The 13,035-nt window shown below is 37.6% G+C and overlaps 2 protein-coding genes across 5 annotated transcripts; one reads left to right on the forward strand and one right to left on the reverse strand.

Annotated features, from left to right (window-relative positions):
• Positions 1-504: 504 nt before the first annotated feature.
• LOC122024690 (putative pentatricopeptide repeat-containing protein At5g13230, mitochondrial) lies at positions 505-8,179 on the forward strand. 3 transcript variants are annotated; one of them, XM_042583364.1, is made up of 5 exons: positions 505-3,484; positions 3,605-3,669; positions 6,551-7,219; positions 7,439-7,833; positions 7,918-8,179. In XM_042583364.1, the coding sequence occupies exon 1, from the start codon at positions 792-794 to the stop codon at positions 3,288-3,290; it is 2,499 nt and encodes an 832-aa protein (XP_042439298.1). In that variant the 5' UTR covers positions 505-791; the 3' UTR covers positions 3,291-3,484; positions 3,605-3,669; positions 6,551-7,219; positions 7,439-7,833; positions 7,918-8,179. The 3 variants fall into 3 exon arrangements, with proteins under 3 accessions (XP_042439298.1, XP_042439297.1, XP_042439295.1); XM_042583363.1 differs by having other exon boundaries at positions 6,551-7,364; positions 7,439-8,179; XM_042583361.1 differs by having other exon boundaries at positions 7,439-8,179.
• A 714-nt stretch (positions 8,180-8,893) lies between these two features.
• Positions 8,894-10,550, reverse strand: LOC122024299 (transcription factor bHLH137-like). Of its 2 annotated transcripts, none has more exons than XM_042582897.1 (7): positions 10,226-10,550; positions 10,011-10,151; positions 9,792-9,926; positions 9,635-9,718; positions 9,406-9,555; positions 9,216-9,334; positions 8,894-9,133 (listed from the first exon to the last, which is right to left on the reverse strand). In XM_042582897.1, the coding sequence occupies exons 1-6, from the start codon at positions 10,475-10,477 to the stop codon at positions 9,245-9,247; spliced, it is 852 nt and encodes a 283-aa protein (XP_042438831.1). In that variant the 5' UTR covers positions 10,478-10,550; the 3' UTR covers positions 8,894-9,133; positions 9,216-9,244. The 2 variants fall into 2 exon arrangements, with proteins under 2 accessions (XP_042438831.1, XP_042438830.1); XM_042582896.1 differs by having other exon boundaries at positions 8,894-9,139.
• Positions 10,551-13,035: the final 2,485 nt, after the last annotated feature.

Below are 13,035 nucleotides of genomic sequence, written 5' to 3' on the forward strand. Positions count from 1 at the left end.
CTAATCTCTCAGGACCCGCCTAAAACCATATTATCAGTGAATTTTATAATTCATCGCTAACATATAATTTTTTTGTGATTTTTTTTTGAAATATTATTATTTGAGACAATCTGATAATTTGTGGCTATTTAGTGGTTTAACTATTTAGGGGTTTAACTTTAGAGTTTAGGAATTAGGATAAATATTAAGTCTAAAAAAAATTACATTAGGTGTTCAAGAAATGTATGATTTAAGATGTGTGACATAATATATATATATATATATATATATATATATATATATATATATATATATATATATATATGTTGTCCTATTTATCTTATGATGTTCATCTTGTGAGTATCAAGTATATATTTTTTATTTTTATATTTTTTTAAAGTTTAGGGTTTAGACTCTAGAGAGTAGTTTTTAAGTTAAATATTTAAGCTAAATAAATTAAAAATAAAAATTACCCATCGTGCTACAAGATATATAGGGTATGAAGACCATACGATGTCTGATTCCGGTGTCCGATCCAATGCGGAGCACCCAGAAGCACGAGTCTAAGTCAGTTGCGGAGGGAATTACACACGGAGAGTCTGATACCCTTCCTTTCTTGTATAAAACCTTCTTTGCTCTTTTCTTCCCGCTCTTTGTTCGTTTTTTCTAAAAGCGCCGCCAGCCTTTTCCTCCTGCCATATTCTTCGGCTGCGTCAATCAGTTGATTTTGATTAAGAAGCATAATTGTGGATTTAGGGTTCTGATTGACAGGACAGTTGCTCGTTCTCATCCCCTTATTTCTGTAAAAAGTTATGATCAAACATTTCCAGTCCTCAGCAACCAAAACTTGGCCAATACACTCACTTATACGCCAAACAGTTCCTTTGGTTTCTGTCCCTCGATGGAGTTATCAATCGGAAGCTGTGTTGTTAGCTGACGAAGGAGATATCTATGTAAGTCGTCCTGCCAAGTTTGATTCTTACGCTTATGCACGAGCATTTCAGGAATGCATCAACCAAGGGAACCACGTCAGGGGAAAAGCTGTTCATGGGCATTCCTTGAAGTCTGGGGACTGTTTGGACTTGTTCTGCCTTAACATCTTGCTTAACATGTATGCAAAATTTGATGTTGTTGATGAGTCATGCAAGCTGTTTGCAGAAATGCCAACGAGAAATATGGTTTCTTTTGTCACCTTAATTCAGGCTCTCACAAAGTGTGGCCGGCTTCTAGAAGCATCCCAGCTTTTTAGAAGGCTTCATAAAGAAGGCCACGAGCTTAACCAGTTTGTTTTCACAACAGTTCTAAAGCTCTCTGTTATCATGGAGTTGCCAGAATTTGGTTGGTGTGTGCATGCTTCCATTTCTAAACTTGGACATGAGTCCAATGTATATGTTGGTGCTGCTTTACTTGATACTTATTCATTTTCTGGTCATGTTTTTGATGCAAAGAAGGTGTTTGATGGAATAGTTGGAAAAGACATTGTTGCCTGGACGGGGATGATTTCTTGCTATGCTGATAATGCCTGTGCTGAGGATGCCTTGCAACTTTACTCTGGGATGATCATGGTCGGATTGAAACCAAACAACTTTACACTCACTAGTCTGATCAAAGCAGCCGCCTCTCTTTCATCAGTGGCATTGGGAAAGACCCTCCATGGCTATTCAATCAAAACTAGCTATACTTTGGATCCTTATGTTTGTGGTTCTCTGCTTGATATCTATGCCAAATATGGGGATATTGAGGATGCAAGGGCGGTCTTTGAGGCAGTTCCACAGAATGATGTAATTCTTTGGAGTTTTATGATTGCACGGTATGCACAAGCTGATCAAAATGAAGAGGCATTGTCACTTTTCAGGCAGATGATGCATGCCTCAATAGAGCCCAATGAATACAGTTTTTCTAGTGTTTTACAAGTATGTGCCAATATTAGAGGCTTGAATATGGGTAGGCAAATCCACAGTCATGTTGTTAAGATGGGTTTAGATTCAGAGTTTTTTGTTGTGAATGCTTTGATGAATGTTTATGCCAAATGTGGGAATTTGGAGGCTTCAATGGAGATCTTCTCTTGCTTGTCCAATGGGAATGATGTGAGTTGGAATACCCTTATTGTCGGTTATACTCAACAAGGCTTTGGGGAGGATGCACTAAGGCTCTTTTATCAGATGCATATTGCTCAAGTACCAAAAACACAAGTCACCTATTCTAGTGCACTTCAAGCTTGTGCAATTATAGCTTCTGTTGAGCAAGCTAGGCAGATCCATTCATTGATTTCAAAGACTAACCTTAGTGATGATGTTGTTGTTAGTAATTCTCTGATAGATTCATATGCCAAATGTGGGAACATTAAAGATGCCCGTAAAGTCTTTGATGCAATGATAGAACATGATTTGATTTCTTGGAATACCATGATCTGTGGATATGCAGCACATAGTCTTGGTAACGATGCTTTAAGCCTGTTCCATCAAATGAAGGAACACAATATTAAGCCCAACAGTGTGACTTTTGTAGGTGTCTTGTCTGCATGCAGTAATGTGGGTTTAGTGCACCATGGTTTAAATTATTTTAATTCTATGAGTGAGGAATATTGCATCAATCCTTCTATGGAGCATTATGCTTGCATGGTGAGGCTTTTAGGTCGTTCAGGTCTTTTGAATGATGCTATGGAATTTATCGACCAGATGCCTGTAGAACCTAATGTCATGGTCTGGCGTGCACTGCTAGGTGCTTGTTTGGTGCACAAGAATATCCATTTAGGGAGCCTATGTGCAGAAAAGGTGCTTGAGATCGATCCTCAGGATGAGACAACATATGTCTTGATGTCAAACTTGTATGCTTCAGGAAGAAGTTGGGAACATGTAGCCCTTGTCAGGAAATCCATGAGAGCTAAAGGAGTAAAGAAGGAACCTGGTTGTAGTTGGATTGAAATTCAAAGTGAAATTCATTCTTTTTGTATGGGAGACAACTCACACCCTGATACAAGGTTGATCCATGCAATGCTAGAATGGCTAAATGTTAAAGTTAACAGAGCTGGATATATTTCCAATGTTAATGTGGTCTTGCATGATATTGATGATGATCAAAAGGAGCGTTTGGTGTGGGTGCATAGTGAGAGGTTAGCCTTGGCTTTTGGGCTCATAAAATTGCGACCAGGAAGCCGAATTTGTATAATTAAGAACCTGCGGTTTTGCCAAGATTGCCATGCTGTTTTCAAAGAAATATCTAAAATTATTCAGCGCCAAATCACTGTAAGAGATATCAACCGCTTTCATCATTTTGAGGATGGAATTTGCTCCTGTGGTGATTATTGGTGATGCTTTATTAATTTATTTTCTCCGAGGATATTAGCAGTTGCAGATGAGAATATGAAAACTTAGTATGGTATGGATAATTATGGCTGCCCATCAAAGGAGAAGTAACATGATAAGGGTGTAAAGTACACCTTTGTGCTAGCTTTGGTGCTTGCAACACAGATACCTGTCAGAAGATATTCTCTTGATTATACGCTGTAAGCAAAATGCACAAAGTGGTTGTTAATTCACATTCATTCTTTCTTCGAGTTCAATCAGTGTTACCTTTTTTATTAACAAAAAATGTTGATATTTCATGTCTTTTGTCTGTTTGGTAGGTCGAAATATCAACCATCAAATGAAGTTCTGTTCTTTGTTCATGGAAGATTTCAGGAGACTTCAGGTAAAACCAATTTAAACTTTCTATCACTTGATTTGTATGTGCTTTTACCTCACCCATAAATTTATTGTGTCCTAGCATCTGTTTTCAGAATACAAATTCTATTGATGGGTCCTCCATAGGATTTCCTATGGATGGACCCATTTCAGTCGTTAGATTAGGACAAGTTTGATTTCAGCCGTTGATGGCCGCTTTACCATCAATGGTAGAGATAAAACCCATCCCGGATCCTCCATAGGAATTCTTATGAAGGTCTCTTCCATATGATTAGTGTTCGTGTTTGCATGTGTTTCTGTGTGAAAAGTCAACATTGATCATCTCTGGTTTCAACTCTTCTCATATTCTTTCCTTAAAATGTAACATGAAGATACACTCATCACAATAAGCAAGGATATCATGCAAAGCTTCTTGGTAACAAGGCCATAAAATATGCTTCCTCTTCAAAAAGTTCTCTATTTATTGCAATTGATACATGTCTTCATCATTCTGTTCTATAACTAAAGCTTTACGACAGATGCCTGTCCAATTTAATGTATAAATATTCTGTTTGCCATTTTACTTGTGCACCAAAGAGCCAGTAGCAAATTTGTTATCTGTGTTCTCTAGCATTGTATTTGTATATGGTTCCTGCTTTTTCATCGTTATAAATGGTCGGTATTTGTGTTCTTGGACCTTCTATTTGAATCTTCATCAGCACTCTTGCTGAAGTCCAAAAGTCACAATCCATTTATTAATGTATCTCTCTTTGTTCTCTCCTCAAAGCCTGTTCAATGCCAAAGTCTCTAAAGCGTATTATTTCAGAGCATCTTCCTTATTTTCTGTAGAATACATTTAAGCGAATCAACTGATAATTTGTTCCATGACCTAACTTCTATTCTTAATATCTGAGTTTTTTCAGAGACTTGCATTTGTTGCTAAATGCAGATTTATTTAGTCCTCACTGCATTCTTTCTGGCTCTTCCTAGCATTTTGGCAAGTTATTATCAGCACTAGTATGAAATGAAGTTCAGCATTCTCCTTTACATGAACAAAAACCATAGTTTAAAAGATAGCCTAGATAGTTGCCTAGGAGGCTTTGCAAAGCGACCATTTCGCCTAATGGTTACATGACTCCTATTGGGCAACCTTTTTAGAAAGTGACCCAAGTGAACTGCCTAGATGACAAGTCTAAGAAAGAAAATAGTCTTTTTATGAGTTGGTTCATTTGACATTAATATCTTATCTATATTTTCTCAGTATTAATTGTAAACTATAAGTGTTTTCTTACAATTTAGATTTTATACTTTGTTTTTTCTTTTATTTTCTTAGTTGAAATGTAAAATATGCAATGTTTCGTTGGTCTTGTGTTTAATATTTACTTATCCATTATAACTTTTATTTGTGATTGATTGAGTATATAATTGTGTTATATATATACATACATCAACATTAGTTGTTTGTAATTTAATTTGCTTCTCTTTCTTGATTTAATATTATTTTAATGTTGACCGCCTACACCCCATTAGGGGGCGGGCATGGGTAAGCATGGTTTGGTTTTTCAAAAAGACTTCATCTGATTTGATTTGGATTTTAAAACAAAATGTCCCCATTTTGGATTTTTTTTCTAGTTTCATTATAATTTCATGAAAGTAAAATATAAAGTGTGATGTGCAAAGAATCAAACTATACAAAAACTTTTGATAGAATGATTATTAAAAAAAATAAAAGAAAGCTATAATTCTTAGAAACGATACAACAAATGTGCAGTTGAATGCCAAACTTGCAAATTTAAAATAACTATTTAGTAACTGCATTAGAACTATGTGCATATAAAAAAAACAAATATCACAATACTTATTATGATTAAGATGCAAACTATCACTACTAATGATAAATAAAGTCATCAGAAATTCTTCTCACTAAATATCAAGTGTCACACGTTGCTAAACGAGAGTATCAATAATGAGTAATGATCATTATAATGATCACAGATCCTAACTATCCTAAACAAAGGTGTTAAGATGAACACCAAATGAGACACTGTAAATGGAATGAAGGTTGAGGAGTAGATTCATGTTGTTGACATGAACAAAGGGACAATAGAAGGGTGGGTAAGGCCAACAATAATCTCGTGCAATCATAGACGACAGAAGGGATGCTGAAAGAGATGATAAGGGGTAGATACAAACAAGGATCTCATGAGATCGTGGAAGAGAGAAGGGTTGCTCGATGGACGGCGAACATGGAAGGATGCAAAGTTGTAAACATGGAAGGAGAAGAAACACACAAGAGAGTGGTGGGTGATGAAACGAAGCAGTTGATCTTGTGCGATTATTGAATGGTGGAAGGTAAAAGAGAAAGTCAAAAGTCAAAAGAAGATGAGCAAGTCATGGCTACACAACTCTTCTAAATTTAGCTAGGTTATTCAACGTTCAACAACAATTAGATATATAATTGATATTTGATAGCATATAATTATTAAATCATTGTTATTAATTAATTATATGAGATATAATTTAGTTTATATATATGCATTTTATAATAGCCTTTAATTTGAATTATATATATAAACCTAAAAACATAATCTACCCAAAATTCAAAAAACTCTGGAATTTTTGGATTTGATTTGGCCCTTGCCTACTACTGCTTACGGCCTTAATACCTTACTTAAAACTATAATAGTCTTTAACCACTTAAGCTTATTGATCTAGCTATATTATCCTCGGAGATTGATATGTAGAAGGACTATTGTTTGATTAGTATGTAAATTAGCACAAATGGACATGTTAACTTTCCTACAACACCTATTTAGTGATGCGCCATTAACAGATATCACTGTCAACTTTATTATCTGCTAGGACCTCTTTTTGTTCTTTTGACAATTCTTTGTGCGATATGAATGCAGAATTTGTGCCACCTACTCTGATCGAGATGCTTCCAATGTCACCATGATGGTCCCATGAACTACTTTTGCTGCCAAATTAGCCGCTTTACGGTGTGCCTATGCAGTGCTTAAGACTTGAAGGGAGAAATTATTGCTTATGCACATTCTAATCCTCTTATATTGCCCACAGAAGTCATCATCAAGCTTTGTTTCACAGGAAAAGCAACTATCAAGCTTTGATTCACTTCGAATAATTATTGTTGGTTCAGTCATGATTCAATGCACCCCAACTGGATATCTATAGTTGCAATAGCTGTTTCTGTTCATCCATCCTGCAACATTTTGGTTAGAGAAGCAAGCCATATGAAGAATCCAGTCACGAAGATAAACAAGGTGATTGCTTGCCCGCAAAGCACATTGCTTAGTAATCACTCAAAAGCATGCCGTTGAGTCTTCAGGAGCATCTCCAAGCAGCCTGACCCCTCGAAAGCTCAAATGTTTATGTCCTATCTACAAGGTCTATTCGTAGATTCATGCATCTCAAACTAGTTTCTGAGCTCATTGAGGACATTTGCAACTATGAGGACCTACCACCTCAATCATTGACAGAATCTGTAGTGTCTAGAAATCACAATCAAATGTTATAAGCTCTTGGTGCTGCCTTTCTTCTACTATGGACATCTGCTAACAGTAAGTTGATACGGCCAGACTTGTGTGTTTTTGACATTGACGATTCCCCCAAGGATCGTGGGCCAATTGGTAGCTAGATGTCCCAATGAATGGAGAACTCATTAAGATAAGATTGACAATCTGTGGATTGCACATTAATGAACAAGTAATACCCAACTGAAATGTGAGTGATTATCTTAATCTATTTACGAACTGATACATCTTCATGTTTCTTTTCAGGTATATATATATATAAATATATATAAAATTGAAATGGGGGATTCAAATGGAGTTGGAAGACAGAGGAAACACGAGGCATGTGGGAATCAGGCATCCATCTGTTTCAAGGACAGCCCATGCCTGCATGAGGACATGGTGCCATTAAATCTATTGTCACCCTCCTCTCCCTCGACAGGGTCACGTCCTGCACCATGCAGCCATGCTCCACAACAAAATTTCTATCTATTAAAGAAACGCATCCCTTGAAGAAGAGATCAGCAAGGTATTTCTGATGGGAGATCTTCCAGTTATTTGGTCGCAAGCAACGGTTGGTCCTCTAACTTAAACACGAACCTGATCGAGAACACTCTCATGGTGGAATTAATCAATGCATGGATGCCAACATATGGGGCCGGGTTGGTGTCGATCTTATCTTTTTGGCTTCCAAAGTAACAGGACGAGCCATGTATGAACTGATTCCTACCGTCTATTACCTGTAGCCTCGACAAGCCTTGTCTTTGGCATCATTTGCTGCTCGCTGGCAATTTCCATGGCCGTGCTCCTGCCGTAGCTGACAACTTTACTCAGGACAAGCGAAAGCATGACATTTCTTGTTGGGTTAGATCCCTTTGACATCACTTATTAGAGTCAAGATTTAGCATCATTTGCTTGCTCCAACATTATAAAGAAATCAATCGATCATGGGTAGGATATTGTAGAATTTCACCCCTAATCAAATAAGATACATGTTATTCCTCGTGCTGAATTGTCGAAATAGATTAACACTTGGATATGCCTAAAATGTAAACATCACCCTACTAATGAGAATTTTGTTTGTTTAGAAGTCACACTTGATAGCACATTTTTAACACACTAAGATAAACTCGAAATATAGTAGTGAGGGACGCAAGGTTTACTCATTGAGGAGGACGAAGACTATAAGAGAGTAATAATGTTTGATAAATTCTTGTAATAATGTAAATAAGAACAAAATAATGTTATGGTTTGATCTATATCTATATACACCTTCATATCAAAAATAACTTGATTGATTCAATGACTCGAATAAATAATTTTTTTTTAAACACACAGATCATTTGAGTTGAAGGTTTTAGAATAGAGGAGTCCAATCACTACTTAAGATCTTTTAACTCGAGAAGAAGAAAAAAAGAAGTGTCCCTTAAACATATGCTCCTCAATCTCGAATATGACTAGTCGACGCCACTTAATCAGCTATCGACTTTTGGCGTGAAAGCGATGGTGAAAGCATCACCCATAATCTCAAAAAAACTAAGGTCAAAACAAACAATTGAATGCGCTGTGGAAATCGTTGGACTATTTGCATGGCCGCATGCTCGTCGGCAACTCAATAATTCATTCATTTGAATTACTAGTTGCTTTCAAACAAAAGACAAAGAGTCTCACTGGTTCAATCCTCATCCCACACACAATGGCCTGCTCTGCTAAGGTTAAAAGTATTGGAGAGTGAGCACCACTGCAAATTTCTTTTTCAGCTCTTACACAACTTTTGAACACAGTAGGAGAATCAAAGCCTCACTCCAATCAAATTAAAATATACGCTCAGAGTCAAAGATGACAAATCTCTTCCTTTCCTCCACTCCCTCGTTGTCCTTCCATCCCTCTTCAATGTTTCAGTACGGATTTGTAGTTCTTCTTGTTGGTGTCCATGGCCTCCTCCCTCCGGAGTCCGGAACCCTGTCACTAAATAAGCACAGACAACGTTTATCGAGTGCATGGAAATGATAATAAGTACAAGGCCAATACACTTCTCTCTCACCAGTGTTGTGCAGGTACTCCATTAATTATTTACTGGAAGTGGCAATTGTTCAGAAACCCTACTTGATCGAGGAACCCTTGTCTCGGTGCACCCATTTGCAGTGGACTGCCATTGGCATCCTAAAAATAGATGTTGACCATTTTGTTTTTAGTTCTTGAGATGGAGTTTATATTCTGTGCACATATCAAACCTGAGAGAAGCTTGTGTGAGCTCCAGTCGCATGGCCCATCAGTTGGTAGTCGGTGAACGCTTCATTCGCATAAGCTTTGGCCTGAGGTTGAAGGGGATTACTTAGCTCCATACAAGGCTGCGGTTGCTGTACTATGCCTCTTATCAGTTTCTGAGAGTTTGATACATTTTTAAAACATTAGTTATGTCTGCCTCTGTATATGTGCAGCTAAACAAGAATGTGAGATTACCTGTTGTTGATCGATGCAATCAACAAGGTCCGCATTGAAGTCGTATAACACAGGACTCAAGGATGCAATCTTCATGGAGAGAAACTGAGGAACAAACTTAGAAGATTACTGCTGAACAAAAGAGGAACTCAAAATAGTTTGTTGGTTCATTGAATACCTCGACTTGGTTTTGCAGGGACTGCACATAGTTAATTATCTCATCCAGCATTAGTGCTTTTCCTGTTACCTTGTCACAGCCAGGAACAAGGCCTTGCAGCATCTTCATCCTTTCACTGATCTTCTCCCTTCTCACCTGGAACCATCAGACACAAGTATTTAGTAAAATAAATTGAGATATGCAGCTGGATTAGTTTTTGATATTATTTCAGCTCCTCACCCTCTCCGCGAGACTGTGGCTATCTGTTGCTTGGCCTCTCTTTGCTCTCACATATCCATCTGAGTTTGAGCTCTGTTTCTTTTCCTCTGTTTTCTTTGCAACTCTCTTCTGCTTCTTGCTCTTGCCTTCCTTGGTAGATTCCTACAATAAAAAAAAAAGTCCTTCGATTATTCACCCACAAAAAGAGAGCATACAGCTTGACAAAATTCTCTAACCATGCATTGAGTTGACACAGTGCTCAAATTGGTCTCATCTGATCTGCTCTTTCTTTTGTTCTCCGTGGTAGCTGAGGCTTCTTGATTTGTAATCACAGAACAGACCAAGTAGCCATCAAATGAAGCCGCAGCGACATTTTCGTCAACAATGGCAGAGCTACTGGCGTCGTCAAGCGACGAGAAGAGGAAACTGGGGAAGCAAGAGGAGTCCAACAGGAAACCATTAGACAGAGGTTGTCCTTGACATGCCATTAGACCAGAGGAACCGAAGGAGGAGATGAGCAGCGGGTGTGTGTGTGTGGCAGTCTTTGGGTTCGGCTGGCTGGCTATAAATAGAGCTAGAAGCCGCGCATTGAGAGATGTATTCGCTACAATTAGTGCGTTAATTAATGAAAGGTCTGATGGGGGATTGATGGTAATGGGAAGGGATGCAGGAATGGCATAATGGAGCAGTTGACCCAACTCCAAACAAGAAAGGAATGGGGTATGGCAAAGGACTCGGAGTTCGCTTTCAAGCCTGTCTCGGATTTCGTCGCAGTACAAGGTGGGGGAGAGAGCTTGGTTAGGTGCTCAGGATGAAGAGAGAAACACGTGGCAAAAGGCGAAAGTTTTCCTTCCCCGCCCTTCGAGTCCATCCCAAAATCAATACCAAAAAAGTAAATCATGATGGCTGAAGAAACGAGTGGATGAAAGATGAGTTACACAGGTCCGTCATCCTCAAAATTCAACCCCTTAATCTTAATTTTAATCTCAAGTGGTAAATCACCTCCGTGGGGCGGATGAAGAGAGAGAAACGAGAGAGAGAGAGACGTCTCTGTTGGAGACGACAACGCGGGGCTTCGTGGTCGGGTGCCGACGTCGTTCTCGGCGCAGTTCAACATGACCCACACTTGGGTTAGGATTCGAGATTTCACATTTAACCGATCGGACCAGACCGACTGAATGAATCAAATGAATTTGGAACCAGACTTAGTGACGATAACAGTCTTACATAAACCACCTGCACAGTTGATAGGGACAATTCCAATCCATTAACGTTCTCATGTATCAAAATATTGGTAGAACCCTGTTGATTTTGAATTGGTGAATCATATGGTTCAACCGGGCTCACTCTACTTTATTTGTCTGGTCAATTGATTGAATCGCATTATTATTTAAAAAGAATGTATTTTAATCATTTAAGAAGAATACATTTTTAATAATCTACTTACCATCAAATTTAAAAATAAAAAAATGTCGCTTACTGGTTTCAGCATTTTTTTAAAATAGAAAAAATGTAAGATATATGCGAGGTTATTTTAAATTGCACAAAATTATCCAGAGGTTTAGAAATAAATTTAAAAGCTTTAAAAGACAATAAATAAATAAATTATTTAGCATGATATCAATTTTGTCTATTAATTTTAGGAAAGATACATTCAGCTTAATAAAATTTTTTAATCAATCATTAGGATAAATTAAGAAGTTCACAATGACAATCAATGATTCCCATTCCCATTCCCCATTCCAATTTCCCTAAATCAAACGCCCCCTAAATAATATTATTTAATATTTTTAAATTAATCATCCATTAAAAAAAATTCATCATTAATTTAGTGAAACTAAAGCCTGAAGAAGACCCTGTACCATCATTATCCTGAGAAGATATCCAGGAAGATAATAGTATTTAAATTTAAAAAATAATACTATTTTCTTTCATCTTGTCAATTCTTACCATTACCATTCTAACATATCTACCATTTTCATATATTCTGAATTTATTTCTCAAATTTATTTTATGTATGTTATTGTTGTACGATATTTTAGATATCCATTTGATTACTTTATATTACATTTACAAAACAATATCATTTTTTTCATCCAATAAAAATGATCTTACATGTAACTAATAGATTTGATATGATTAATTTTTTTTTTTTTTTAGTAATCTAGATATTAACGCTTGCGGTCCAATTAATGCTGACGCTTGCGGTCCAATTAATGCTGGATGTGGATCAAATAAATCCGATAGTACAAGTGGACTACAAAATTCACATTACGCTACTTTTATCAATTTGAAAATCTAAAAATAAAATATGATAACAATGAACGTAAAAAAAAAAAAGAAAGAATTTTTTGGTTTGTAAACATCATCAAGTTCAGAAATCAGAATTAGTTCGTGGCTCCTGTTCAAAGACAACAGCTCAAATTAAGGACGGAAACGCGGGTGGCGAACATACGAAGCTCGTAGCTCCGGTAACTGAAGAAGCTCTTTCAATTGTGGAATGCAGACGGAGGAAGCAACGCCGATCCTCTTCTAACTCAGATTCAGGCTCACCTTCTGCGCGTAGTGTCCGCACTAGAAGATGGGGAAGCCGAGGAAGGCGACTCAGATAGAATTCTCCGACATGTTGCGATTGATTGGGTAAGGACGTGCCGTCGGCTATTATGTTTGGCTCCTGGTCAATGATTCTGCCGACATCGAACAGGGACTTGGTTAATATGATTGATGCGATGAATAGGCTTAGCGAATCATGTGTTCGTTGAGATTTTGTTGGTCGTTTTCATGGACTAGGTGAGTTCCTCATAGGGCTGTTCAGGCTGCTTGACAGCGAAAGCCCTGTTGATCTACTTCGAGGTCACTTGAGAGAACCCGTCCAATGCTCTACCTCGAGCTCATTGGATGTGCCTGCTTTAATGGAGGTTTTATTATTAATGTGACCATCTTGCAGGGCGAGGGCAAGAAGCTTAATTATGCAGGAGGAAGGTGACATGCAAAAACAAAGAAGGATGGGTCTGTGCAAACAGGGGTAGATGGATATGATGGATCA

This window comes from Zingiber officinale, chromosome 9B (assembly GCF_018446385.1).
Source record: "Zingiber officinale cultivar Zhangliang chromosome 9B, Zo_v1.1, whole genome shotgun sequence".
NCBI lineage: Eukaryota > Viridiplantae > Streptophyta > Magnoliopsida > Zingiberales > Zingiberaceae > Zingiber > Zingiber officinale.